Source organism: Pseudonaja textilis, chromosome 15 (assembly GCF_049901715.1).
Source record: "Pseudonaja textilis isolate UNSWEBS1 chromosome 15, rPseTex1.2, whole genome shotgun sequence".
Taxonomy (NCBI): Eukaryota; Metazoa; Chordata; class Lepidosauria; order Squamata; family Elapidae; genus Pseudonaja; species Pseudonaja textilis.
In genome coordinates this window covers 4,326,981-4,353,022 of record NC_142004.1, presented here as the reverse complement: position 1 = coordinate 4,353,022, position 26,042 = coordinate 4,326,981, and the positions used below count along the sequence as shown (strand labels likewise).

Genomic DNA, 26,042 nt, shown 5'->3' with positions numbered 1-26,042 from the left:
ACGTTGATACGCAAATGGCTTTATTACCCAACTTATAATACTTGCTGGAATAGATAATTTGCTTAGGCTCCCGAGGCTGTGGCTGTTGTAATTATTCATGACATTGAAGCCTGCAGTTGTCAAGTGTGCATTACACAAAGGTTGCACAATTTCACCAGCTCGCTGCCAACCGCTAGGTGGCAGTTTTACGATCTCTGTTAACTTGGGGCTGCCATTAAATTGTAGCAGGAGGAGAACATGGCCAAAGTAATTTGTAAGGGCTCTGTTGGGGTTTGACTTTTGAAACTGAATGCTCCTGAATCTAGTCATTGTCCCAACTGAAAACTGAATCAACTCAGCTTGGTGTGTGTGTGTGTGTGTGTGTGTGTTTAATGAAGGATACAATGCAAACAGTTGATTTCCATGTGACCAGAGCTTTTCTGCACATTCCTGATCAGTGATGTAGTCTTAGCTCTTAGGTTGCTATCCATGGTGCTGAACCTGAATTTTTGTTATCTTATACATATACATACATACATACATACACACACACACACATATATATATATAAATGAAAGACCACCCACACATCATCACAAAATCTCCAGAACTGTAAAGCCTACAAACTTGAAATTTGGCACCTATGTTCCTCTTGGTGCTCACTAAGAAAGGATTTTTTGAAATGACTATCTGAGCATTAGGATTTCCTATATTAATATTAACACGCTCTGATGCTAAGGAGTTCTACTTCCCCTCCCCACCTCAAAAGAAATCTCTTCCAAATGCAAAACACAAGCAGCATTCAAAAATGCTGTTGAAATTATGATGTTTTGAGTTGTAATAATGAAAATATAATCATAATCATAATAATAATAAAAAAAAACAGAACATTTCCATTCAAGGAATCACTGCTTTAAGAGCAGCCAACCCAAACGCTGCAGGAATGGGTTGGCTTCCTTCTTCCCAATCAGGGTGGAATTGTAAAATTTCATCTTTGGCAAAAAGTAATTGGAAAAAATGGCGGGGAAGGGAGAGAAGATAGGGTGGTCTGGGGAGACTTCTCCCTCCCCCTCCTCCTCCTCCTCAGGGTTGAACTGCGGGATCCTTGGTGGTTCTTTGAGCTTGGTGGTTTTGAGTTTACTTATAATGGAACGTCTGCAAGAAAACCACCAAGCTCAGAGAACGCCAAGGATCTCACAATTGTCAATATCTCCTGGCATATTCTTTAAATGGAGCCAAGATTTCACCAGGAATAAGGTGGGATCAGAGTTTTACTTGGCAATGCTTGGATCAGAACCTGGAGGCCCCGAATGATGTTCTGCTAAGAACTTAGTGCTTGGTCACCAACTTTGAGGGTTAAGAGGTCCACGTTTCAACTCATGAGATCTCCAGGTCAGCCTGGAAAAGATCCTTTCTGGAAGAGGACTTTCAAGCGACTAAAAACCAAAGGTTGGCTCAAAACAGGTTTCTTGGACAACTTTCTGAAGAGAGCTCTAAGTTTTCCTTTCCTTGCCCTGCAGAGAGCATTCGGTGCCCTGTGCCATAGTACCCATCTGTACGGCAGGAGGCTGGTGCTGGAGTGGGCAGATTCAGAGGAGACCGTGGAAGCCCTGAGAAGGAAAACGGCAGAGCACTTTCACGGTAAGCACTTGGCCTGAGTTATTCTTTTGTTTCGAATTGTTTGGGGCATTCGAAAAAAAAATGGATGCCCTCTTTTTTTTCTCTCTTCTCCTATTCCTTTTCTTCCCCACTCCTGCTTTTTCTTCTCCTGTTCTCCCTCTCTTTTTCTTTCTCTACCTCCTCTTCCTTTCTTCCCCTTTCCCTCTTTTTGTTCTCCCTCTTCCTCTTCTTCCACTTTTGCTTCTCCTCCTCCTCTTCTTCCGCATCTCCTCCTCTTCATGTTCTTCTTCTTCTTCCTGCTCCTCTTCTTCTTCCACTTTTGCTTTTCCTCCTCCTTTTCCTCTTCCTTTTCTTCCTTTTCTTCCTCTTCTTCCTCTTCTTCCACTTCTTCCACTTTTACTCTTCCTCTTCTTCTCCTCCTCTTCCTCCTCCTCTTTTTCCCCTTCCTCCTCTCCTTCTTCTTCCTCTTCCACTTCTTCCACTTTTGCTTTTCCTCCTCCTTTTCCTCTTCCTTTTCTTCCTCTTCTTCTTCCTCTTCCATTTCTTCCACTTTTCCTCCTCTTCTTCTCTTCCTCCTCTTCCTCCTCCTCTTTTTCCCCTTCCTCCTCTCCTTCTTCTTCCTCTTCCACTTCTTCCACTTTTGCTTCTCCTCCTCCTCCACCTCCTCCTCCTCGTCTTCTCCTTCTCTTCCTCCTCCTCTTTTTCCCCTTCCTCCTCTCCTTCTTCTTTCACTTTTGCTTCTTCTCCTTCTCCTCCTTTTCAACCATTGCAGAAATATCTGCATTTCTCTCTCTCCTCCTTCCAGCGAAATGGACAAGTTTGCCTTAGAACGCGACCCCGGCCAGCCAGCCAGCCAACCTCTCCACCACCCCCATACCCCCACTGCCTTTGCGTTGACTAACCAAACTTAGCCCCACTGCTTGGTCTCTCCTTCGGGCAGCAAAGTGCCTCGAACCCTTCCCCTGTTCAAAGGAACAGCACGGATGCCGGGGTGGGGGGGGGGGGAGAGAGAAAAGAAACCCCCCACCCTACCTGAGAATACGCTCCACCACAGAGAAGGCTAATGGCCGAGAGCCTCCTCTTTCCCACAAAGTCTGTTTGGAAGAGTCGACCGCACGTATCATTTCTCTCCCTGCCGCCGTTCCCCCGCTCACCCATTTTCCCTTTGTAAACCCCCGCAACCTTCTCCCTACACCTTCAAACATTTGGGGCGTCCCCACCTCTTGAGCCCAGAAAGCATTCTTTGCTCTTATTCCATTTTTCGGGAAGGGGAAAAAAAAAAGGCAAAGAGAAATGGAAGAGCCAGGCTCCGCCTGCGTGTTAATTCAAAGCACAGGGTATTTTAAAACAGCACGCCCCGCAAGTAGGAGCAGCCTTTCAAATTTTACTTTCTGGCCGCCACCGGCGGCCTGGGAAATCCCATCGGCCAGAGCATAATAGTAGCGGGGGAGTATCTTTTCTTTTCTTTTCTTTTTTTTTAAAAAAAACCCTTTTGTTTGCCGTTCTACAGCGAAGGAGGAAAATGGTTTTTGCATCGACTTCTTTGCCTTCTGCCTCGTCCCTTGTTTTCCTTTGTTGCTTCTGGGCTGATTCCGGCAGAGGGTCGGGTCTCTCCCCATCCTCACTTCAGAGCTGCGTCTAGGGAGAGTCTCCATCCTTCAGGCTGTGGTTGTCCCAAAGGTGCTTTTTTAAAATTTTTATTTTTAAGAGGCAATTGTCCTTCCTGGGTTTTTCTTTGGGAAACGTTTTGCTTCTCCTCCAAGGAGCTTCGGACCGGATGGTAAGGAAAGGTTTATACTCTTTGCAGGCAGCTGGTCATTTGCATCCTTTGAGATGGTCGTTGAGGCCACTTGGAGGTTTGTCTGTATCCTGAGGGTCACCTGATTATGGGCGTGGTGCCTTTTAGCCCTTCCAAGAAGCCTCCACACCCATTTACACTACTTAGGGACAGCCATTTGTCTGGAATGGTAGAGGCTCTCCAGCTTGACCACGGAGGCCTTCTAGTCTACCCCCTTGCACAAGCAGGAGACCACACACCATCCCAGACCAGTGGCTGTCCAGTCTCTCCTTAAACGCCTCCAGTGATGGAGCTACCCACAACTTCTGGTGGCAAAGCTATTCCACTGGTTGATTGGAAGTTTGGAAGTTTCTCCTTAATTCCAGGTTGGCTTCTTTTCCTTGATGAGTTTCCATTCATTGTTTCTTGCCTCGCCTTCTGGTGCTTTGGAAAATAGCTCGACACCGTCCCCCTTCCTTCTTTGTGGCAGCCCCTCAAAGGAGAGGAGGTCAGCCTAAGGGGTGGCGGTGGTGGACTAGACGACCTCTGAAGCCCCTTCCAACCCTGTTCTTCTCTTCCCCGAGAGCTGTTGCCGTTTGCCGAAAAACTTCCAGACGAGCCAACAGCTGTTGAAGCTCCCTCTCTTTGCTTCCTTTTCCCCCTCTCTCTTTGCCCCCGCCCCCGAACAACACACACACACACACACACACACACACACAACCACACGCTTCTCGGAGGATTGTTTTGGAAATACTTCCGAGAGAGTCTGTAATAATCCTGCATGCACTCCTGCCTCCCGGGAGCCGCGAGGCGTGAGGAGGAGGGACCTGCTCCCAATCCAGCTAAATTGCTATTGACTTGTGTTCTGCGCGCTCCACAAACATTTCACTCAGCCGTTCCCAACAGCGCCGGGCGATCTCCTGCCAGGGGTGAGGCCAGCTGCGCTGGGGTGCGTCTTCCTGCTCTTCCCCATCGATCAAAGAATTAAACTGACAGAAGGAAAATGCTCTCACCCACTGACCGACCTGGAATGGCGGGGGGGGGGGAGCAAACTCAGAGGCAGAGCCAACCTGGGAGGGTCATGAGAAGCATAATGAAGAGACCTCTGTCTGTCTCTTGCACCAATGTGGATGGATAACAGTTGGGTTTCTCTCCCTCCCTCTCCCTTCTCTCTCTTTCCTCTCAATCTCCCTCCTTCCCTCTGTCCCTCTCTCTCCTCTCTCTTCTTTCTCTTTCCTCTCTTCTCTCTTTCTTCTCTCTCTTTCCTCTCTCAATCACTCTCTCTTTCCTCTCAAATCTCTCCCTCCTTCCTTTCCTGGCTCCCTCTCTTTATCTATCTCTTTCCTCTCTCTATCTCTTTCCTCTCTTCTCTCTTTCCTCTCTTTCTTCTCTCTCTTTCCTCTCTCAATCACTCTCTTTCCTCTCAAATCTCTCCCTCCTTCCTTTCCTGCCTCCCTCTCTTTATCTATCTCTTTCCTCTCTTCTCCCTTTCCTCTCTTTCTTCTCTCTCTTTCCTCTCTCAATCACTCTCTCTTTCCTCTCAAATCTCTCCCTCCTTCCTTTCCTGCCCCCTCTCTTTATCTATCTCTTTCCTCTCTCTCTTCTCTCTCTCTCTCTTTCCTCTCAATCTTTCCTCCCTCCCCCTCCCCCACTCACGTTTTCCTCCTAGGTTCCCTGCTTTCAAAGTTAGAGACACAGAATAAAGGCTTTTGCTCGCATTTGGAGAAGATCAATCAAAATAGACCTGGAAGGGACCATGGAGATCTTCTAGTCCGACCCCCCTGACCCTATACAATTTGAGACAAGTGGTTTTCCAATCTCTTCTTAAAAACCTCCAGCGATGGAGCACCCACAGCCTTTGAAGGCAAGCTATTCCGCGTTAATTGTTCTCACTGTTAGGAAATTTCTCCTTAATTCCAGGTTGTTTCTGTGGAATTAAGGAAAAAGAAAAAGAGCTGGAAACAAACAGGTTTCCCAGTCTTTTTTTTAATTCACGTTTTTTGATAAATAAAGGCTTCCTTGTTAGTTCTGTCCAACTTTAAGGCACGGCGCTCATCTCCGTTTCTTCGCCGAGGCAACCGGCATTGTCCGAAGACAATTTCCGTTGTCACATAGCCAGCATGGATGTATGCCAAAAGCACATGGAATGCTGTAACTCTCTTTACCACCACCCCCTGAAAAAATGGTACCTATTAATCTACTCGCATTTGCACGCTTTGGAACTGCTAGGTGGGCAATTGATCAAACTATAAAATACAGTTTATCAAAATATAAAATACAGAAATGAAAACAATGGGAAAATTGGGGAGGAAAAGGGGAAGAGAAAAAAGTATAGGGTAATAGGAAAGAAGAAAAAGAAAAATACTGGCTTCTGAAATCTTTTGGCACCACCTCAACTTTTTGACTTTTACATAATAATAGGCACTAGCCATTTCTGTAACCGCAAACCTATCTAATCAGCAAAACTCGAAATCAAAACTTTCGTTTTCTTTCCCACCTCATGCACAAAGTCCAGAAATGGTTTCCAAGTTGAAACGAAATAAGTTGTATTATTTTGTTTGTTTGTTAATCCAAGCAATTAATTTAGCCATCTCCGCTAACTCCATCGACATTTCCCAGTCTTGTCGGGTGGATAATTGCTCTGGATTTCATCAGGAGAAATTCTCCAATGATTCTCGAGAGGAAGTTTCTCCTTTTGTGTCGTTACCGAAAAGCACCCTTCGGGGAGCTGTGTCAGCCTTACCAGGTAGACCAAACGTGTCCACAGCAGCTAATTCTACTTTATTGAAGATTGCATCGACAGAATCTTGCAAGTCTGAAAATAGACTTCTCCTCTTCTCTCCTTTTTTCCCCCTCCTTTTCACGACCCTGTAATCCCTTAATCTGGGGTAGAGTCGGGGTGACTGAATGGAGCTGAGCGTTTACTGGCCAGATTCCCTTCCTGATGCCTACGTGGAGCTCACAGCAGATATTTTCTGTTTGCACCCAGGAAAAAAGAACTACCATTACCTAGGATCGAACTCACAGCCTTCTGATTGTGAGTTCCACCTTTAGGCCACCATGCCGCTCTTCCACTCATCTCCTTACCTTAGAGAAATTAGGTAATGGTAAAGGTTCCCCTCGTACATACGCGCTAGTTGTTTCTGGCTCTAGGGAGCGGTGCTCATCTCCGTTACAAAGCCAAAAAGCCAGTGCTGTCTGAAGATGTCTCTGTGGTCATGTGGCCGGCATGGCTAAACGCCGGAACGCTCTTCCCTTCCCACCAAGTGGTCCCTGTTTGTCTACTTGCATTTTAACGTGCTTTCGAACTGCTAGGTTGGCAGGCGCTGGGACAAGGAACGGGAGCTCACTCTGTGGCACGGCGCTAGGGATTCGAACCGCCGAACTGCCAACCTTTCTGATCGACAAGCTCAGCATCCTAGCCACTGAGCCACCACATCGAAAAATTAGGGAAGGTCTTTTCTGGGCCTCTTGCTCCATCCATTATCCAGCTGTGGACTCTCTCTTACCCATCCTTCCCCTCTCTGGGCCCAGTCACCCAAGGTCATTCCTGCATGCCATTCTATGCTCTTACTTGATGTTGCACTGGGATGTGAGAATGCCCTTGGGAGAGCGGAGAGAAAGCCACATCTAGGGGCTGACTCTGCAGAAGGAAGGTGCGCTACTCATTAGAAGAGAATATTTATAGCTCAGGGTTGAACCGTGGAGTCCTCGGTGTGTGCCTCAAAGTTTGGTTGTTTTCTTGCAGGTGTTTCATTACCTGTCTAGGTAACATCATAAGTGCTGGAAGGGAAAGGGGAAAGAGGAGGAGGAGGAGGTGATGATGATTAAGGGAGCTGGACTAGACGACCACAAGGTCCCTTCCAATTCTGTTATTTCGTTAAACCCAAATAAAGGAAACCTACTTTCTATGTTTGCCTGGCATACCGAAGCCCCAGCAAACCATCTCATGGCACCATGCTAGGATATGATTTACCCAGCGGGCGAGTTCGTAAAACACACGAAACGCAACTCGGTCTTAGCTCCCGCCGATGTATTGTATGAAGCGATGCTTAATATCTCTACAGAACTTTCCTCTGTTTTCCCCATCCAATTCCGTTCGTGTGAGCTGAGCCCCCTGAGAATCTAATGAGTGAAAAATTGCAGAAGCAAAGAAGACAGAAAATGTACGGGACCGCTCTGTGTTTTTATTTTTTATATATTACACATTTTATCTGCTTCATCTACTTTATTCTAAGCTGCCTAGAGTCACGTACGGGAGGTGGGTGGCTATATAAATCCAATAAATAATGAAAATAAAATAATGAGCTGGTCGAGGCGAGTTGCGAAACGTGAGCAAAGCCGAGATGCGAAGCCACATTTTTAAAAATATATTTCTTGTGCCTTCAAAGACGCCAAGTCCTTCGGTGCAATGCACAATCAAACCTGGGTGTGATCAAAGCCTCCTTGTTGCAATTTCATACACAAAACACAATTAAAACATAAAAAAGGATAGGCATGCCTACAAAATACACCCACAGCTATAAAATGCATATCAATGTTGGAATCCAGCTTGGTGAATACAAGTAGTCTTTTGCTCACAACAGTCTGTTTGGGGACCATTTGAAGTTTACAACAGCCCTGAAAAAAGTGACTTACGACCGTTTTTCACACTTAATGGCCGCTGCAACCTCCCTGCATCACGTGATTGAAATTCAGACGTTCGGCAATGGACTCGTATTGATGACAGCTACGGTGTTCTAAGGTCATGGGATCTCCTTTGACGAGCAGGAAGCTAGATTCCCTTAACAACCACGTTGCTCACTTAGTGGCCACAGTGATTCACTTAACATCTGTGGCGAGAAAGGTCATAAAATGGGGCAACGCTCCCTTCACGGCGCTCTTGCTTAGCAATATCCCAAGTGCCGTCTTACCACGGCATCATAAAGTGGTGTTGATTCTATCCATCTACGTCATCTTGATTCGATCCCTCTCTTAATGCTGGGCTCAGTTGATGGTCGTAAGTCAAGGATGTGCCGTATTCCTAAATTCAATCTTTATTGATTAGCCCTTGGGCCCTATCAAAATGCCGAATTCTGGAAATGAATTATTACTAACATTTGATAAAATACAATTTTCAATGGAATTGGAATACAGTGGAATTGGAATATAATTTTCAATTGAATTGGAATAAAATACCATTTTCAATGGAATTTGAATATAATTTTCAATGGAATTGGAATAAAATACCATTTTCAATGGAATTGGAATAAAATACCATTTTCAATGGAATTGGAATACAATTTTCAATGGAATTGGAATAAAATACCATTTTCAATGGAATTGGAATAAAATACAATTTTCAATGGAATTGGAATACAATTTTCAATGGAATTGGAATAAAATACCATTTTCAATGACATTGGAATAAAATATAATTTTCAATGACGTTGGAATGAAATATGGATTAAAATGAAATTGGAATTTAAAAAAAAAAATACAATTTTCAATGAAATTGGAATAAAATACAATAATTTTAAGAGTACCCCTAAGTGAAATTAGCAGAACTCTGCTGGTGTTTTCTCTGACCTCCGAATCCAGCCAGTGCTGGCTGGTGCATTGGGGGAACTATATCCACCCAACCTCTGCCTTGCGTTTATTTTGCTTAGTGGTACATTATTGGATTCTTGAAGCCTTCACTTCTGCGACCGTACAGATGTGTCAGCTTTTTCACCCCCTTTCTTCTATCCTTACCCTTCTCTTGCTCTTTCTGGCTCCAGTAATTGCTAAGAAAAAAAAAAAAAGAAACTAAGCAAGGTTTAGAGAAAAGTGCAACAGAAAAAAAAAAAGCTACTAGGAAAGCAATCAAGACTTTCTCTCCCCCACCCTCCAATCCTACCCCACCTCCTGGGATCTGTGCAAAACTCCTTTTGTTGACCTAAGCTAAAAGTTTTGCAGAAGGGTTGTGGGGTGGCCGCGTGAGTTGGTCAGATTCAGCAGAGATCCATAACCAGGGATTTCCCCCGGCCTTTGAAGATGTGAGGTGGATCAGCCTCAAAGAAGAGGGGGTCGAGTAGAGTGGGGTGGGGTGGGATGGGATGGGATAGAATGGAATGGAATGGAATGGAATGGAATAGAACGGAATAGAATAAGAGCAGAATAGAGTAGAGTAGAGTAGAGTAGAGTAGAGTAGAGTAGAGTAGAGTAGAATAAGAGCAGAATAGAATAGAATAAGAGCAGAATAGAATAGAATAGAATAGAATAGAATAGAATAGAATAGAATAGAATAGAATAGAATAGAATAGAATAGAATAGAATTCTTTATTGGCCAAGTGTGATTGGACACACAAGGAATTTGTCTTGGTGCAAATGCTCTCAGTGTATATAAAGGAAAAGCTACATTTGTCAAGAGTCAAGAATCATCAGGTACAACACTTAATAAGAGTCATAGGGTACAATAAGCAATCAAATCATACCAGAAAACAGTTATTATTATCCAAAGCACCAGAAGTCAGGACAAGTTCCATGTTCCAGTTCAAGTGCCATGAAAATCGGTTTGGTGACATTGGCCCAATCACCAGGAGATGGTGAGTTCTAGTCCTGCCTTAGCCATGAAAGCTGGCTGGGTGACTTTGGCCCAATCACCAGGAGATGGTGACTTCTACTCCCACTGTTGGCACGAAAGCCAGTTGAGTGACTTTGGCCCGAATCACCAGGAGATGGTGAGTTCTAGTCCCGCATTAAGCATGAAAGCCAGCTGGATGACTTTGTGCCAATCACCAAGAGACTGGAAGTTCTAGTCCTGCCTTAAGTATGAAAATCATCTGGGTGACTTTGGGCCATTCACCAGGAGATGGTGAGTTCTAGTCCCACCGTAGCCATGAAAACCAACTGGGTGATCTCTCAGACCACCTCACCTCACATAGGAGGAAAATAGAAGAAGGAAATTGTGTTGGATAGATAGGTAGTTTGTAAAAACAATTCGTGCCAATACATAAGAGAAAGCTAGAGATTATTCTTTCTATACTAAGTAAAAGATGCAACGAAAGCCAGCCATATTTTTGGAGGGTTGCAGTACCACCATCCTGGCTTCCTGTCAAGGAATTAATTGAAAAAAATAAAATCATTGGTGTTTGGACTCCCAAAATGCAGAACTCTTTGGTCGGGAATGGAAAAAGGGAAAGGATTTGGAGAAGGATGGGTGGTGTTGCCTCTTGTCAGGTTAATTTCCCTTATATTGATGTTTTTCTGACATTTACTTGCTGTTTATCTTGGGAAGCAGCTGTAATGCTGGGAGAAAATGCAGCAGCTTGTTCTGTCTGTTTATTTTTACATCCTTTTTCCCCGAGTCCTGAAAGAAAGAAAAAAAAAAGTACATTTATTTGTTTGTCGGGAGACGGGTGTTTTGATGGGGAAGATTGGGATTTGAACAGCTGTTCTCCACATGGAAAGAGAGAGGTGGGGGAGAGAGAGATTTGCCTTCTGAAACGAGGGAAAAGGCAGAAAAAGAAGATTATAATCAGGGGAAGAGGACAAGTTCAACAGTCTCCCACAATTCGCTTGTGACTTAAAATAAAATAAAATTGGGCAGTTACAGAGGGCTATACAGATCATCCTTGACTTACGACCACAGTTGAGTCCAAAAGTTCTGTGGCTAAGTGAGACAGTCGTTAAGTGAGTTTTGCCCCCATTTTATGATCTTCCTTGTCACCGATTTTAAGTGAATTGTGGCAGGGAAGAGAGGGTAGGATAGGATAGGAGGAGAAGGAAAAGAGAAGAGAAAGAGAAAGGAAGAATAGAATAGAATAGAATAGAATAGAATAGAATAGAATAGAATAGAATGAGGAGGAGGGGGAAGGAGAATGAAAGGGAAGAAGGAAGGAGAATAGAATAGAAGGAGAAGGGAAATAGAATAGAATAGAATAGAATAGAATAGAATAGAATGAGGAGGAGGGGAAGGAGAATGAAAGGGAAGAAGGAAGGAGAATAGAATAGAAGGAGAAGGGAAATTAGAATAGAATAGAATAGAATAGAATAGAATGAGGAGGAGGGGGAAGGAGAATGAAAGGGAAGAAGGAAGGAGAATAGAATAGAAGGAGAAGGGAAGTAGAATAGAATAGAATAGAATAGAACAAGGAGGAGCGGGAAGGAGAATGAAAGGGAAGAAGGAAGTAGAATAGAATAGAAGGAGAAGGGAAGTAGAATAGAATAGAATAGAATAGGGGATAGGGGATAGGACGGAACGGAACAGAACAGGTGGCATGGCATGGCATGGTTCTTGGGTCTTCTTAACTGTGGCCCTTCTGCATTGCTGATAAACCTTCTTGGAGTCTAAAGTTGGTGCATTTTGTTCTTGTAGACATCACATGTCTTGTTGACGCTTCAAATCTAGTGTAACGAAGTTAGAAACTCTAGCCTTAAAACGAAGCAATCTAGCTTATCAAAGAGAAGGACGTGATAAGGGAAGAGGGAGCTGGCTTACTCTCCAAAGCAGCTGAGGGCAGGACAAGAAGTAATGGGTGGAGGATCCTTGAAGAGAGATCCAACCTCACTATAGACAGGGAGAACAGTGAATCAGTGGAACGGGCTTCCTTCCAGAAGTTGTTAGGAGCTCCATCACTGGAGGTTTTCAAGAAGAGACAACCAGCATGGCCTAGGGTCTCCTGCTTGAGTAGGGGGCTGGACTAGAAGACCTCCAAGGTCCCTCCCTTCCAGCTCTATTATTCTCTAAGTCTGGTGAATACTATCTGCCTAGGGCATGTCGCCAATATAACAGTTTTGAGGTTAATTGACTAAGGGGACAGAAAAATGGTTACTCTTCCACTCAACAGTGTCACTCCATCTTACCCAGATCCCCCTGTCAAGAAACAGAAGACAGCCATGTTAGAAGAAATCTTGGAGAAGCTAGAGGATGATGAAGGAGAAAATGAGGAGAACACCTAGAATCCTCACTTCGAAACATAAAGGTATGTTAAGTATTTTGTTTCTAAACAATTGACTGATCTTCACTTGGTCCTCACTAACACAGTTGATCTCCTTACAGTCGCTTCTTCTTCTTCTTCTTCTTCTTCTTCTTCTTCTTCTTCTTCTTCTTCTTCTTCTTCTTCTTCTTCTTCTTCTTCTTCTTCTTCTTCTTCTTCTTCTTCTTCTCCTTCTCCTCCTCCTCCTCCTCCTCCTCCTCCTCCTCCTCCTCCTCCTCCTCCTCCTCCTCCTCCATTCTTTCTCATTCTATTCTATTCTTCTTCTACCTCTTCTCCCTCTATTTATGATGGTTGCAGTGTCCCAGGGTCACCCGATCCCCTTTTGCCACCTTCTGACAAGCCAGGTGGAAGCCAGATTCATTTTACGACCGTGTTACTAACTTAACAACCGTGCTAAGAACAATGTTAAAACGGGGCAAAACTCACTCGTCTCACTTAGCGGTGGAAGTTTTGGGCTCAACGGTGGTTCATAAGTCGAAGACTTCCTGTACAGGTGGCTGATAGCTCCCCTGACACCTGCCTCCTCCTTGGCTCTGTAGGAGACAAGACCGATTTGCCAGGTTAATCCTCAAAAGATTAAATAACTATTTCCCACGGTGTTTCTGCAATAAGCCCAAGGTCCAGGGCTATCCATTTATCCCTGTGGAAGACCATCCTTTCCCGGCGCCTCAGGGTCCATTCTCGGCATGAATGGGGTAGAGGACAAAAGAGGGCAGCCAGAGTTAATCCCAGCTAAAGCAGCTGCTAAATTCCAGCAGAGGTGCCTGTAGGATGAAGACTTCTAACTCCCCGGGAATTCAGGGATGAAGAGAAAGGGCAGAAAGCGGAGGGCTAGTATGGCCAAGCCTTCACTTTAAATCCTTCAGGATTTGGGAATAACATGAACCTTTCAGAATTTCTAGGAGTCAAAGGAGAAGAAAAGACAGTCAAATTTTTGCAGCCTTCCCACCTTCAAATAGTGGATTGAAAAGCATAAAGATTCCCGGCCAAATCTTAGGATATTTATTGTAGGTGGTGGGGCTTTTCAAGTGGGGATGATAGCAACAGGAGATCCTGTATTTTTGGTGGCCAGGGTTCAACAGTTGCCACGGTTGAAAACCATGAAGATGGATCACTCACCTGGGACCAGTAGAAGAGATTTTTTTTTTTTTAGTTCAGGATTGAAATGAGATGTACTTTGATGATCTCTGAGCTGGGTTGTTTTCTTGCAGATGTTTCATTACCCAACTAGGTAACATCGTCAGTGATAGAAGGGAGGAGAGGATGAAGAGGAGGAGGAGGAGAAGGAGGAGACAACAACCGGGGTCCTTGGTGTTCTCTGAGCTTGGTTGCCTTCTTGCAGATATTTCAATATCCAACTAGGGAGTATCATCAACACTTGAAGGGAGTGGAAATTGGAGGAGGAAGGGGAGAAGGAAAGGAAGGAAGGAAGGAAGGAAGGAAGGAAGGAAGGAAGGAAGGAAGGAAGGAAGGAAGGAAGGAAGGAAGGAAGGAAGGAAGGAAGGAAGGTGGGGACTTGGTGCTGTGAGCTTTCTTGCTTTTCTTGCAGACTTTTCATTACCCAACTTGGTAACATCCAAGACCTAGGACCATATTTCACCCTCCCACATTGGAAATCAACATTTTGAAACCTGTTGGGAAACAATGCAGGTTGATCAAGATTTTATTGTACGAGCAGAGCACGACGTTGTAACAAATCCAAAGACAAGCCAGCCAACGTCCTGGCTTGTGTGTTAGCCTGAGTCCCACCAGTTTGGGGTCCATGTTCCTAATTCTTTAATAGCTCAGATCTTGGAAGGGGAAATTTCGCGCCCCTCTGGAACACCAGGCGGGAGAAGAACTTGTCTGAAACCCGAAGAGATCTTTGGCTCTTCAAATCGAGTGTAACGAAGTTAGAAACTCTAGCCTTCAACGAAGCAATCTAGCTTATCAAAGAGAAGGACGTGTGAAAGGGAAGAGGGAGTTGGCTTGTTCTCCAAAGCACAGCTGAGGGTGGAGGATCCTTGAAGAGAGATCCAACCTCACTATAGACAGGGAGAACAGTGAATCAATGGAATGGCTTCCCTCCGGAAGCTGTTAGGAGCTCCGTCACTGGAGGTTTTCAGGAAGAGTTTAGACATCCATTTGTCCAGGGTGGCATAGGGTCTCTTGCTCTGAGCAGGGGGCTGGACTAGAAGATCTCCAAGATCCCTTCCAGCTCTGTTGTTCTGTATTCTGTAAATCAGTTGATCTCAAAAAGGAGAAAGAGCACATTCTTCATGCTTTTTTGTGTTTTCCAATCCCCTGGTGAGACTGAGCTTAAATTTCGGTTGAAGTTAGTTTTCAAGGACCGACCCATAGATGTTACCCTTTTTTCTCTTGATGTCTGTTGCTTAATTAAGTCCAGATAAATAAGGATGCCGGCCCATATAAACGAAAACTCTTGAAAACAGCTGTTAAAGATGAGTAGAACTTCTTTTCAAGCCCTTTCAGTTGTGTTCCTGGCCATTGTTGGCAAACCAAACCTCATTCAGCTGAGTTTATGATATTCTCACTATACTTTCTTTTTTTTTAAATGTGAAGATTCCCCCTTCAGAATAATATAACTCATCCTTCTTCTCTCTGGTGTCCTTCAAATGCATTTGAGGGATGGGGGCTCGGGGGGAGGGGTTGGAGAAAGAAGAGGCTAATCACACAATTTGCATCATCTACACAACTACATTCTGATGGATGTGACATCACTGTGGGTTCCACTGGATGTCGTTGTTCAAACGTGCTGTATTGTATCTCCAATTCATCCGTTTGTTTTATTCTGGTTAGCAGCGCAGCGTCAGAGATGCTGTGAATATAAAACAAATTGCATGGTGTCAATCATACATATATATATATATGCGAAATAACACTCACACATCATCACAAAATCTCCAGAACCGTAAAGCCTACAAATGTGAAATTTGGCACCTATGTTCCTCTTAGCTTCTAGGGGCTCACTAAGGAAGGATTTTTCAAAATGACCATCAGAGCTATTAGTATTTCCTATATTACTATTATTAACACGCTCTGATGCTAAGGAGTTCTACTCCCCCTCCCCACCTCAAAAGAAATCTCTTCCAAATGCAAAACACAAGCAGAGGAGAAGAGTTTCAGTTTCATAGCACCAAGCAGCTTTAATATAGAACAGTTGAGCTAAGCCACGCCCAGGCTCAATTTGGGCTCAGTTGTGGGATTATCTCCACCCAAAAATCTGGTCAACTAAAGCGCAACTCTGAATGAGCACCAGATCAGGATCAACGGAATTCAAGAGTTGGGCTTGGGACCATTTGTAGCAATGTAAGGACTCTAAGCTGGTGACAAGTTTAACTCCACCTTCCTCCAGTTTTGCCTGCTCTTCTACGTCGAGCGACAAAATTTACCTACAGGAGAACAGCCAAGTGAAAGGGACACCAAGGACCCAACAAGAGTTAGGAAGGTCTCAGCTACTTGTAGTTGGGTGTCATCTCCTCCCCAGCCCCGTGTTTTTTTTTTCATGGCCAGCCAAGTCTCCCCCGAAGACGCTTCTGTGCTCTGCAGCAGCCAGGAAAGGATTAGCGCTAGCAGAGGAGGTAGGCTTTGGCAAACAGAGCCCAGCTTGGTTTCAACATCTAATTCAATTTGTTCTGCTGGGATTGAAATGTGAAATGCTTGCCAGTCAGATGTTTGGGGTTACCAGGGGTTGAGAAATGGGCAAGGGGATATCTGGGGGTGGGGGTGGACAGGGGGAACAGAGACTCTTCTAAAAAAATCTTAGAATTTGATGGAAATTAATTTAACCCTTTGGTTTTTCTTTTGTGCCTCCTCTTCCTGGAACCTCCTCGTTCTATTCTCTGTTTTAGGACCTTGAAGATCTTATAATCGAAAAGGATTTGCTTGGGGAGGGTCTTCCTGCCTTAGTTTGCCGAAAGCTGGTTTAAGGCGGTCCAGATAGGAAACCCCAACCACGAATATTAACGTCGCCTTGATTGAGATATTTTCTCCACTCCCATTCCTTCTCCGGGCTTAATTTTTCCCTATCAGACTCTTGCCTAGGCTGCAGCTCTTCCTCCTGCCTCCCAAAGTCCTTCTTACATCCCATTATGGGAGAGGTAGAAGAAGGGCAATCCGAGAGAGAGAGAGAGAGAGAAGGGAAAGAAAGAGGGAGGGGAAGGGAGGGAGATTGGGGAGCACCAAGGACCCCACAGTCCTTCCCTCCACCTTCTCCTCCTCTTCCTCCCCTTCTTCTCCTTTTCTTCCCCCTCCTCTTCCTCCTCCTCTTCCCCTCCTTTTCTTCCTCCCCTTCTCCTCTTCCCCCTCCTTCTCCTCCCCTCCCCCTCTTCCTTCTCTTCTTCCTCTTCCATTTCCTTCCTCCTTCTTGTAAGGAGATTCCCACTCTATCTCCCTAACAAGACATCTTGTGAAATAGGTTGGGCTGTGATTTGAAACTAGCGTTCTTGTTTTTGAATATCCTGGGGGAGAAGAGGGGTGCCTTTTTGTTGTGGTGGCAGTGCTTTGGTTTTTAACTGTGTCACACCACAGTCAGTCACAGCTACAAGATAGGCGGCTACACAACAGTCCTCGGCATAGGAGGGGTGGTAATTCCCACCTTTGAGGAAGATTCCCGCTCGGTTCTCGTCACCAGTCGGGTTGAAAAAGAAGTCACGACACGGAGGCTACACAGGTCTCCGTGTCCGCTGAAGGGATTTGCTGCAGACTTCTCCGGGCGATCGATTTGACAGAGCTTTCCCTCCAGGGAAGAAGGACAAAGGACGGGAAGAATTTAAACCCAAGATGTGTTAATTGGATTAGCAGCTTCCCGGCCTAGCTGGGGGAAAAGGATCATCGCTGTTCCAAACCCAGCATTACAACGAAGGAAGTCCTGGTTTGTTTGTTGCCAACATAGGGGGAGATTTCCAGACTGTTTGGGTGCTGGTGTGGGTTTTTTTGTTGTTGTTGTTTTTGGCACGTCGCCCCCGTGGGGTAAACAGTGTCTTTGCCAGGCTGACATCCTTTCCCAGCCGCTGGTGGTGTTTGCGGTATCAAAGCGGTGTTGTCCGCGGCCTTCTGTTTCCCTTTTAAATATATTCATTTCAGGAGCCGGAGATGGTGGGAGGGAGGGAGAAGAACGAGAGAGGGCCTAGCGGGGAGCTGAGATTTCAGATTTATCCATTCATGAATAATAATCAGGCTGAGTAATTCACAGTAAATGGGTATCCAAATTGGCTAATAAGGAAGGCTTTCACCTCAAACTGGAATTGGGCAAGGGACCGAGAATATCAACAGACGCTGGCTACGGTGTGCGTGTGAACGGGATGTGACCTGAATCGGCGAAATATGCAAACCAGCCTTCCGTGTGCCAACAAAATAAATAGGCGGCTCCTGTTTAGGAGACGAGCGGAAGAGAAGTCAAGAGTTGGCAGGTTGACAGCTTAGCAGCTTTCCCCGTTGGGGGCTTCCCGTTGGCAGAGCGGCCTTGGTTAACTTCCTTCAGGCAGAAGGTCGAAGATTGGAGCGAAATCTAGACCTTCTGGTAGGAGAAGAAAATGAGAATTGCAAGGGGGGTGGGAGCGAAGAGGGCAGCGTAGCTAATGTCCAATGGGTTGATTCAATGAATGTTCTCCTGGACAGAATGTCGGTCAAGAGAACATAGAATAATAGTTGGAAAGGACCTTGGAGGTCTTCTAGTCCAAATGGTTGTCCAGTCTCTAGTAATGGAGCACCCACAATTTTTTCTCCTTTTTAATTTTTTAAATAAATTTTATTGAATAAACATTAAAAACAATTGAACACAGTGTGACTTTCTTGGCTATAATTTTGGCCATACAAGCTATTTTATAGAGATACACATAACAGTTAATTTCCTTTTTTCCTTATGTTATTAGTATATGTTATGCCCCCGTCGGAATCTGACTCGGAGGGGGAGGCCGAACAGCTGACAGGGAGTGGGAGTGTGGCTCCATTGGCTGTGGAGGAAACCAGGGAAGGGCAAAGTCCGGCTGGGCAGAGCACGGAAGAAGGAATTCAGAGGAAGACCCAGGCCCACCCCTCTCGTCATCCTAGGGCACACAGAGAGGAACGGAGAAGGGAGCAACGTGGGTTGCATGGCTTGCGGGGGAGGAAAAGGCCCTGATTCCCTTCATTAGCTGCAGCTGGGAACACAGTATTTAAAAGGGAAGCAGCACACAGCAAAGTTATTGGGAGCAAATCGTGGATTATCTGGTATCATCGAGGCTTATCTGGGTTCCTGGCGTCTTCCCAATTCTGTGTGTTTTGCTGGGTTTTCATGGCTGAAATTCTTTCTCCTGCCCTGTCAAGTTAATTACTGCAGCGTGGTTTGTGTGGATTTTTATTTACAGTTTGTATGTAGTTTGTTTTCGGACTGAATTTCCTCCACTTAAAGGCTGTTCTTGGGAGAGTTTTTTTCTCCAGCCGAAGGAAACCTGGACATTGGGGGCAAAGTTGGAGATAATAAAGGGACTCTTCTTGCTTATTTGACTGTGTTGCCTTTGTGCCACACCCCTTTGGGTCATCGCAGTATAGTGCTAGCTGCATATTATTTCCTTTTACATTTATATACAGTTATATACATATTTACAACCGTCTTTTATACTCGTGCATTCGTATCATCTTGTATTTGTCCATTATGTTCCATTCTTTTCAGTTTACAAAACTTTAACTTTCATTCCTATAAAATGTCAACCCTTTCTTTCTTTTTCCTTGACTCTAGCCATTGATACAATTTTCTATCTATCTATCTATCTATCTATCTATCTATCTATCTATCTATCTATCTATCTACCTATCACAGGGGTCCCCAAACTTCTGGGAGTTGAAGTCCACAAGTGTTTAAGTTGCCAAGTTTGGAGACCTCTGATCTATCAGAATACCTTATTGCAGACTAACTTTGCCCACTGCCAGGAGTTCGATCCTGACCAACTCAAGGTTGACTCAGCCTTCCCTCCTTCCGAGATGGGTAAAATGAGGACCCAGATAGTTGGGGGCAAGAGGCTGACTCTGTAAACCGCTTAGAGAGGGCCGTAAAGCACTTCTGAAGCGGTCTATAAGCCGTCTATATTGCTATTACGAATTCAGTTTGCAGCTCCGTTCTAGGCTCTGTCCGCTTCTTCAGACATTCGATCCCAAATTTCTCCTTCCATTTTTATTAGTTTCTCCTGCCACCAGGGGGCGCAGCCAGCACAACGGACAAGGAACAGCCAAAACAAACAGCAGAAATTCACAATTAACGATAGTTCTCGACTTACGAAAGTTCATTTTGTGACCGTTCGAAATTACAGCGGCACCTTCCAGTGATGGTGTGACTTCAAACGGTCGCTAAACGCACTGTCGTAAGCTGAGGACGGACTGGAGTGGAGGAAAGGAGGCAGAAACGAACGCCTTGGACAGCCAGGGTGGGAAGCCCGGTGGGCCGTTTCCTAACGAGGAGGAGGAGGAGGAGGCGGCGGCCACGGCTTTCGCATGCAGCCCCTGCGCCCCGGCCGAGGGTTTGCAAGGCAAAGGAGCCGGCGGATGGCCAAAGGCCAAAGAGAGCTGGATTTGGTGAGAATGCGGAGCGGTTTGTCTGATGGCTGAGCGTGATTGACACTTACAAATTACCAGCCCGGAGTGTCAAGTCTTTGACCCCTGAGTAACATCTTCAGCAAGCTTTGAGATTTGCCAGCATTTTGTCATCTAATTACTGCAAATCCCTTGGAAATTCACTGGCTGGTGAATGCTTAAGGCCCGGAGCCATTTTCGCCCAGGTACCTCAGCCTGGCAGATCGGTTTTTTCCTCCACTTCTTCCCTCCCTTCCTCCTCTTCTTCCTTTCCCTTGCCTCCCTCCCTCCCTCCCTCCCTCCCTCCCTCCGTCCCTCCTTTCCTTCCTTCCTTCTTTCCTCCCTCTTCTTCCTTCCCCTTCCCCCCTCCCTCTCTCTCTCCCTCCTCTCTCCCTTCCTTTTCTTCCTCCCTCCCTCCCTCCTTTCCTTCCTTCCCTTCCCTTCCTCCCTCCTTCCCTCCCTCCCTCCTTTTCTTCCTCCCCTTCCCCTCCCTCCCTCCCTCCCTTCCTTCCTTCCCCTCCTTCCCTCCCTCCCTCCTTTCCTTCCTTCCTTCCTTTTCTTCCTTCCTCCCTCCTTTCCTTCCTTCCCCTCCCTTCCTCCTCCTTCCTTCCTTCCTTCCTTCTTTCCTTCCTTCCTCCCTTCCTTCTTTCATTCCTTCCTTCCTTCCTTCCTTCAAGAAACAAATGGTGTAAGCATGCTGGCCTGCCTTAAGGGATGTCACCCTTCCCGGTAGACTGCAATGTCTATGTGCACCAGTGATTTGAGCTGCTGATTTCTCGGTTCTTGCATCGACAATGGGCTGGTGGGCCGTCACAATTGTGTTTGTTACTTCAAGACATTTGATGTTAGGATACCTTGGATATTGGTCCCTCCAGAGGAATTAAATGCAGATTTGTAACCATCTCTTTCTTTCTCTCCCTCCCTCCCTCTTCCTCTCTCTCTCTCTCTCTTCTCCCTCCTCCCTGCCCTTCCTTTTCCCTCACACTCTTCTCTTTCTCTCTCTCCTTCCATCCCTCTCCTTTTTTCTCCCTCCCTCCCCCTCTCTCCCTCCCTTCCTCCCTCCCTCCCTATCCCTTTCACTTCCTCTCTCCCTTTCCTTATCCCTCTCTCTCCCTCCCTCTCTCCTTCCCTCCCTCCCTCTCCCTCCTTCTCTCCTTCAGAGCCAAACGATAGTCAAGGAAACAACAGGAAGACGAAAAATATTTTAAATTCCAAGCAGATCACTGAATTCAAAACCCACAAAGAAGACGCTTCGGGGCAAATTCGTGCCTTAAATTTCTCCTTGTCACCTGCCAATCCGGGGAACCAGTTTTGGATACCACCCCATAAAGCAAAACTTATGGGTACGGTATGAGCAGGAAACAGTATAAGTATTCCTCCTACTCCTTTTTTTTTTTTTTTAATAATGTGTGTGATTTGGGTGTGTGTGTGTGTAAATAATTGCGCTTTAAAAATGTTGTATATAGATCCATCCAAATTATAATCTAAAATAATAATTCCTTCCTTTTTGATGTCTGGTTTCTCTCCGTTTTCCCCATTCAACCTTAACAGCTGGTCATATAAACCTCCAAGTGGCCTCAACAACGGTCTCAAAGGATGCAAATGACCAGCTGTCTGCAAGGAATGTAAATCCTTCCATTCCTCGCCATCCGGTCAGAGCTGAAGAAGCTTCTTGGATAAGAAGCGAAACGTCTTTAAAAGAAAGAAAAAGCAAGAAAGTCCAGTTGCCTCCTGAGCCATTTGCTGTGCCCGTTAGGCAGCTCTGGGCTATGCAGCCCCTTCTCTGAACATCCCTTTGGCAGCATCCCTTCTTCTAGTCTCCCAAGGCCTTTCTCACATACATTACATCACGTAAACCATTACAGGTTTGTTTGTTTTTTCAACAGACGAAATCCGTTTCCCCATTTCATGGAATGTATTCCTGGCCATCGATTTGGGGACCCAACTGAACCAAGCTAACGGGGGCCACGTATGCCTCTGGCTGGTGGAGCCAGAGGTCAGAACGGAGGGTGTTTAAAAACATGACAACGCCAACAGTGCCGGCTGCAGAGTCTGGCTGTGAGAAGTAGGCAGAGTCCGTGTCACAAAATGAAGCAAAGTCACAGTGCAGGAATCCGCACGGACGTCTTAGAATCCCATTACCGCCTTCTGAGGTGTGACATCAATGGCTCTCCCTGGGCCTTCAGAAAGACAAGCCGAATCTCATTCTCACCTCCAGCCAAGCCGTGCTGGTGAGAGGATTTTCTCCTGCAACATTCTCTCCCTCTGTCTGTCTGTCTGTCTGTCTATATCTATATCTATCTATCTCTGTCTGTCTATCTATCTGTCTATCTATCTATCTATCTATATACAGAGAGAGAGAGAGAGAGAGAAATATAGAAATATATAGAAATATATACAGTATATGGATATACATTTGTTTCAAGGAGCATGACTGGTGGATGGATGGATGTAATGGATGGATGGATGGATAGGTAGATAGATAGATAGATAGATAGATAGATAGATAGATAGATAGATAGATAGATAGATAGATAGATAGATAGATAGATAGAAATAATATATAATAGAATAATAGAGATTAGTTAGAGATAGAGATACATAGATAATAGATGATGGATAGGATAGAGATATAGATAATAGATGAGAAAGATAGATAGACAAATAATGATAGATGATAGATAGGTGATAGAGATAATGATAATGATAGGGAGAATAAATAGATAATTAGAAGATGGATGGATGGATGATAGATAGATAGATAGATCTAACCAAGTTTCCCCTTCTCTTCCCCCATCTTCTGCTTCTCCTCCTCCTCCTCCCTTTCCTCCCCCTCCTCCCCTTCCTCTTCCTCCTCCTCCAAGAATTGTTCCATGTTGGACTTGAGAAGGAACTCTGCCACAGATGTCTTTAGCACTCCATAAAACATTGAGTTTTGCTTTTACTGCAGTGAAACCAAGAACTAATTAGTGCTTCTTTCTCCAGTGAGTAAAACCCAAATGTCACACCATACTAGAGCTATTAAATCCCAAGAAAGCTGCCTCCCTGCGTGGGGATGGTTCCATCTGCAGCCTCCTTATTGGGGTTTCCCCGTGGCAACTGGCAAGATGCCGTGATTTCAAGATGGCGGATCAATGGACCAACACACTGCCATGAGAATTAAAGATCGCCGCCTGCCAGGGAGCGTGGAATAATTCTCAGTGGCCATCAGACAAGTGACATTAGTTCCTCTATTGGTTTTTGTTTCTGTTTGTCCAGAGAGGGAGCTTTCCACATCTACCCAACTTCAGCCTTGAAAATCATCTCTCCAAAGTGAAATGTGTTGTTGTTATCCAGGCGCTCAATTCTTTACACCTTCATCCAAACGGGTTGTTTCAGAAGGAAGATAAAATGAATTAAAAACAGCAGCCCAAGTGGATTCAAGTGGTTCCCTAGTTAGGAAATGTGTTCTTTTTTTAAAAAGTATTTTTATTTTATTTTTACAAACATTCCAGCTTTTCTTTAAACGGTGTCATCTGGGTACAAATATCTTGTGCCATAATATTTATGGTTCATACAATTTCCTTACCATAACAACAATAATTACAATACATTCTTATTTTAATCTACTACACATAATATATCTTATCACTGTAACCATCCCCTTCTTAACTCCTTTCCCTCTGTATTCATATGCTCATATATGTTCTATATCTATCTATCTATCTATCTATCTATCTATCTATCTATCTATCTATCTAAATATATTTTCTACGTTCATATATTTAATTTCTAATTTCCGTTTTTCTTTTTCAACCACTGATAAAAATAATTCCCATATCCTATAATATTCAGTTTGCTATTTTTCTTTCATTGCCAGTGTTGATCTATTCGTTTCTGCACATTCTAATATGTCTTCTTGTTTAGGCAAAACCTTAGCTTCCCACAGTGTCCTAACACAACCGCTAAAGAGATTGCCAGGACAAATAACAATATTTAATATTTAGCCTACAGATGGCAAGAGTGAGAAACGCAGCCTGAGAAATGAGGGCAGGTTTCCAGCTGAAAAGAGAGAGAGAGAGAGAGAGAAAAGGACAGGGCCCAACATCTGGCTGTTCAAAGGAGAAGTTCACAGGATGAAGAAGAGAGACATAACTTGACAAATGCTCATCCAAAATTCCTGATCGATGACAGTCTTGGATTCCTTTTTTAAAAATTATTATTTTTAATAATTTCAATAATTCCATCTTCCATACATACAGTGTGTCAACTGGGACTCCGTGGTCCTTGTAAGTTGAGGATTATCTGTTACATGAAGATGGTTGGATGATCTCTCACTTCCTTCTGGCCATTCTTTGTCCTGCCTTCTGCTGCTAGCGGGATAGAAATGTGTTGGCAGGGAAACCATTAAGGAAAAAGAAGGAAAGAAAAACAGAAATATGAAGAAGGGTTGAAGGCATTGGGTACGGTTAAGTCTAGAGAAAAGAAGGACTAGGGGAGACACGAGAGCAGTATTTCAATATTTGAGGGGCTGCCACAAAGAAGGGGTGCTCAAGTCGGTCAAGCTATTCTCCAAAGCACCTGAAAGCGGGACAAGAAACAATGGATGGAAACTAACCAAGGAGAGAAGCAACCTTGGAACTGAGAAATTTCCTAACAGTGAGGACAATTAACCAGTGGCACTTCAGAAGTTGTGGGTGGAGGCTTTTAAGAAGAGACTCAACAATCGAGTGTCTGAAATGGTCTTGGGGGGGGCGGGTCTCCTGTTTGAGCAGGGGGTTGGACTAGAAGACCTCCAAGGTTCCTTCCACCCCTATTCTGAAATCTATATAAAGCACAGGTCTTTTTTCGAGAAGGAACTGATTGCAGGATTGGGGCTCCCTAGACGGCGATGCCAGACAGCTCTGCTCCAGGACGCCCAAACAGGTTTGTCGATCTGCTGGGATGCTCCATCAATGGACGAAGCAACCCATGATATTTCCTCTGCCATATCTCTCTCTCTCTCTCTCTCTCTCTCTCTCCGCCTCCCCCGCAACCTCCTTCAGCGGAGAGGCCCGGGCTGCGCGCTTCATCTCTGCGCAAGCTGCTGAACTCCAAGGGCAATTTACAACCGCCCCGTCACTGCCCCTCGTGCCATCTCCCCGGCTTTACGGAAAGAGCCTTGGGGCGCCTGCTTGCCCCATCACTCACGAGGACCTCCGTGAAGCCACCGTGGCTGCCATGGCAACGGGGCGAGGAGCTGGTCCTGCAGGATGATAAGTAGCCTTTGCAGCGAAGGGAAGGAGAAATTATGGGCAAGGTGGAGAGAATTGTGGGGAGAAGAGGCCTCTGGGCTTTGTTGGGGTTGGGCTTTGGGTAGAAAAGCAGCCAGGCCCCCCAATAGCTTGCTTTTTTGCTGGCTAAAAGCACCTAATCTGAAAACTTGGCCTGCTCAAAAGGAACGCGAGAAGAAACCTGAGTTTGGGTTTGTAACTGGTAAGTGAGAAAGACCTTGGGAGGCCAGGTGACAACGTGCTGCCAAGGGAATAAAACAGAGAAGAGATGGCATAGCCCACAGCTGAATGATGGGTGGGACAAGAGGCGGCTCGAAAGGGTTAAGGTGACTTACAGATTCAAGGTGCAAACAAAATCTTGTTTAAATGAAGCTTTCAGAACCAGCTGTGTTTGCCTTGCTGCAAATGGGCAGGGGTAACAGATCAACTGGGGCCAGTGTCTGCGTTTATGGAATCCTAGAGGCTGGATCCGGATTAGAGGGAACCTGTACAAAAACTGCATAACATTCATGGAGAGAGAGGGGGGATAAATGGATGATTGTGGATGGACGGACGGATGGATGGATATAAGCTGAGAGAGAGAGAGAGAGATGCTAGATAGACAGAGAGGTAAGCTTGAGAGGTAGATGCTAGGCTAGATGGATGGATGGATGGATGCAAGGGAGGGAGGAAGAAAGGAAGGAAGGAGAGAGAAGGGAAAGAAGAGGAGAGAAAGGATAGATAGACAGATAGATAGATAGACAGACAGATGCAAGGGAGGGAGGAAGAAAGGAAGGAGAGAAGGGAAAGAAGAAGAGAGGATAGATAGATAGATAGATAGATAGATAGATAGATAGATAGATAGATAGATAGATAGATAGGCAGGCAGAAGATAGATAATAGACAAAATATATAGAAATGGTAGGTAGG

At 45.0% G+C, this 26,042-nt stretch overlaps 1 protein-coding gene across 3 annotated transcripts in view; it reads left to right on the top strand.

Annotated features, from left to right (window-relative positions):
• RBM19 (RNA binding motif protein 19) overlaps window positions 1–21,392 on the top strand; it is a 69,878-nt gene extending 48,486 nt beyond the window's left edge. For 2 of the 3 annotated variants that reach the window (XM_026718651.2, XM_087913236.1), the window contains exons 23-25: window positions 1,500–1,620; window positions 12,207–12,321; window positions 21,042–21,392. In XM_026718651.2, coding sequence (XP_026574436.1) covers window positions 1,500–1,620; window positions 12,207–12,298 — 213 coding nt within the window. In that variant the 3' untranslated portion in view covers window positions 12,299–12,321; window positions 21,042–21,392. Of the gene's footprint in view, window positions 1–1,499; window positions 1,621–12,206; window positions 12,322–16,187; window positions 18,120–21,041 lie in introns of those variants that run through there. The other variant, XM_087913235.1, reaches the window with a different exon arrangement.
• Window positions 21,393–26,042: the final 4,650 nt, after the last annotated feature.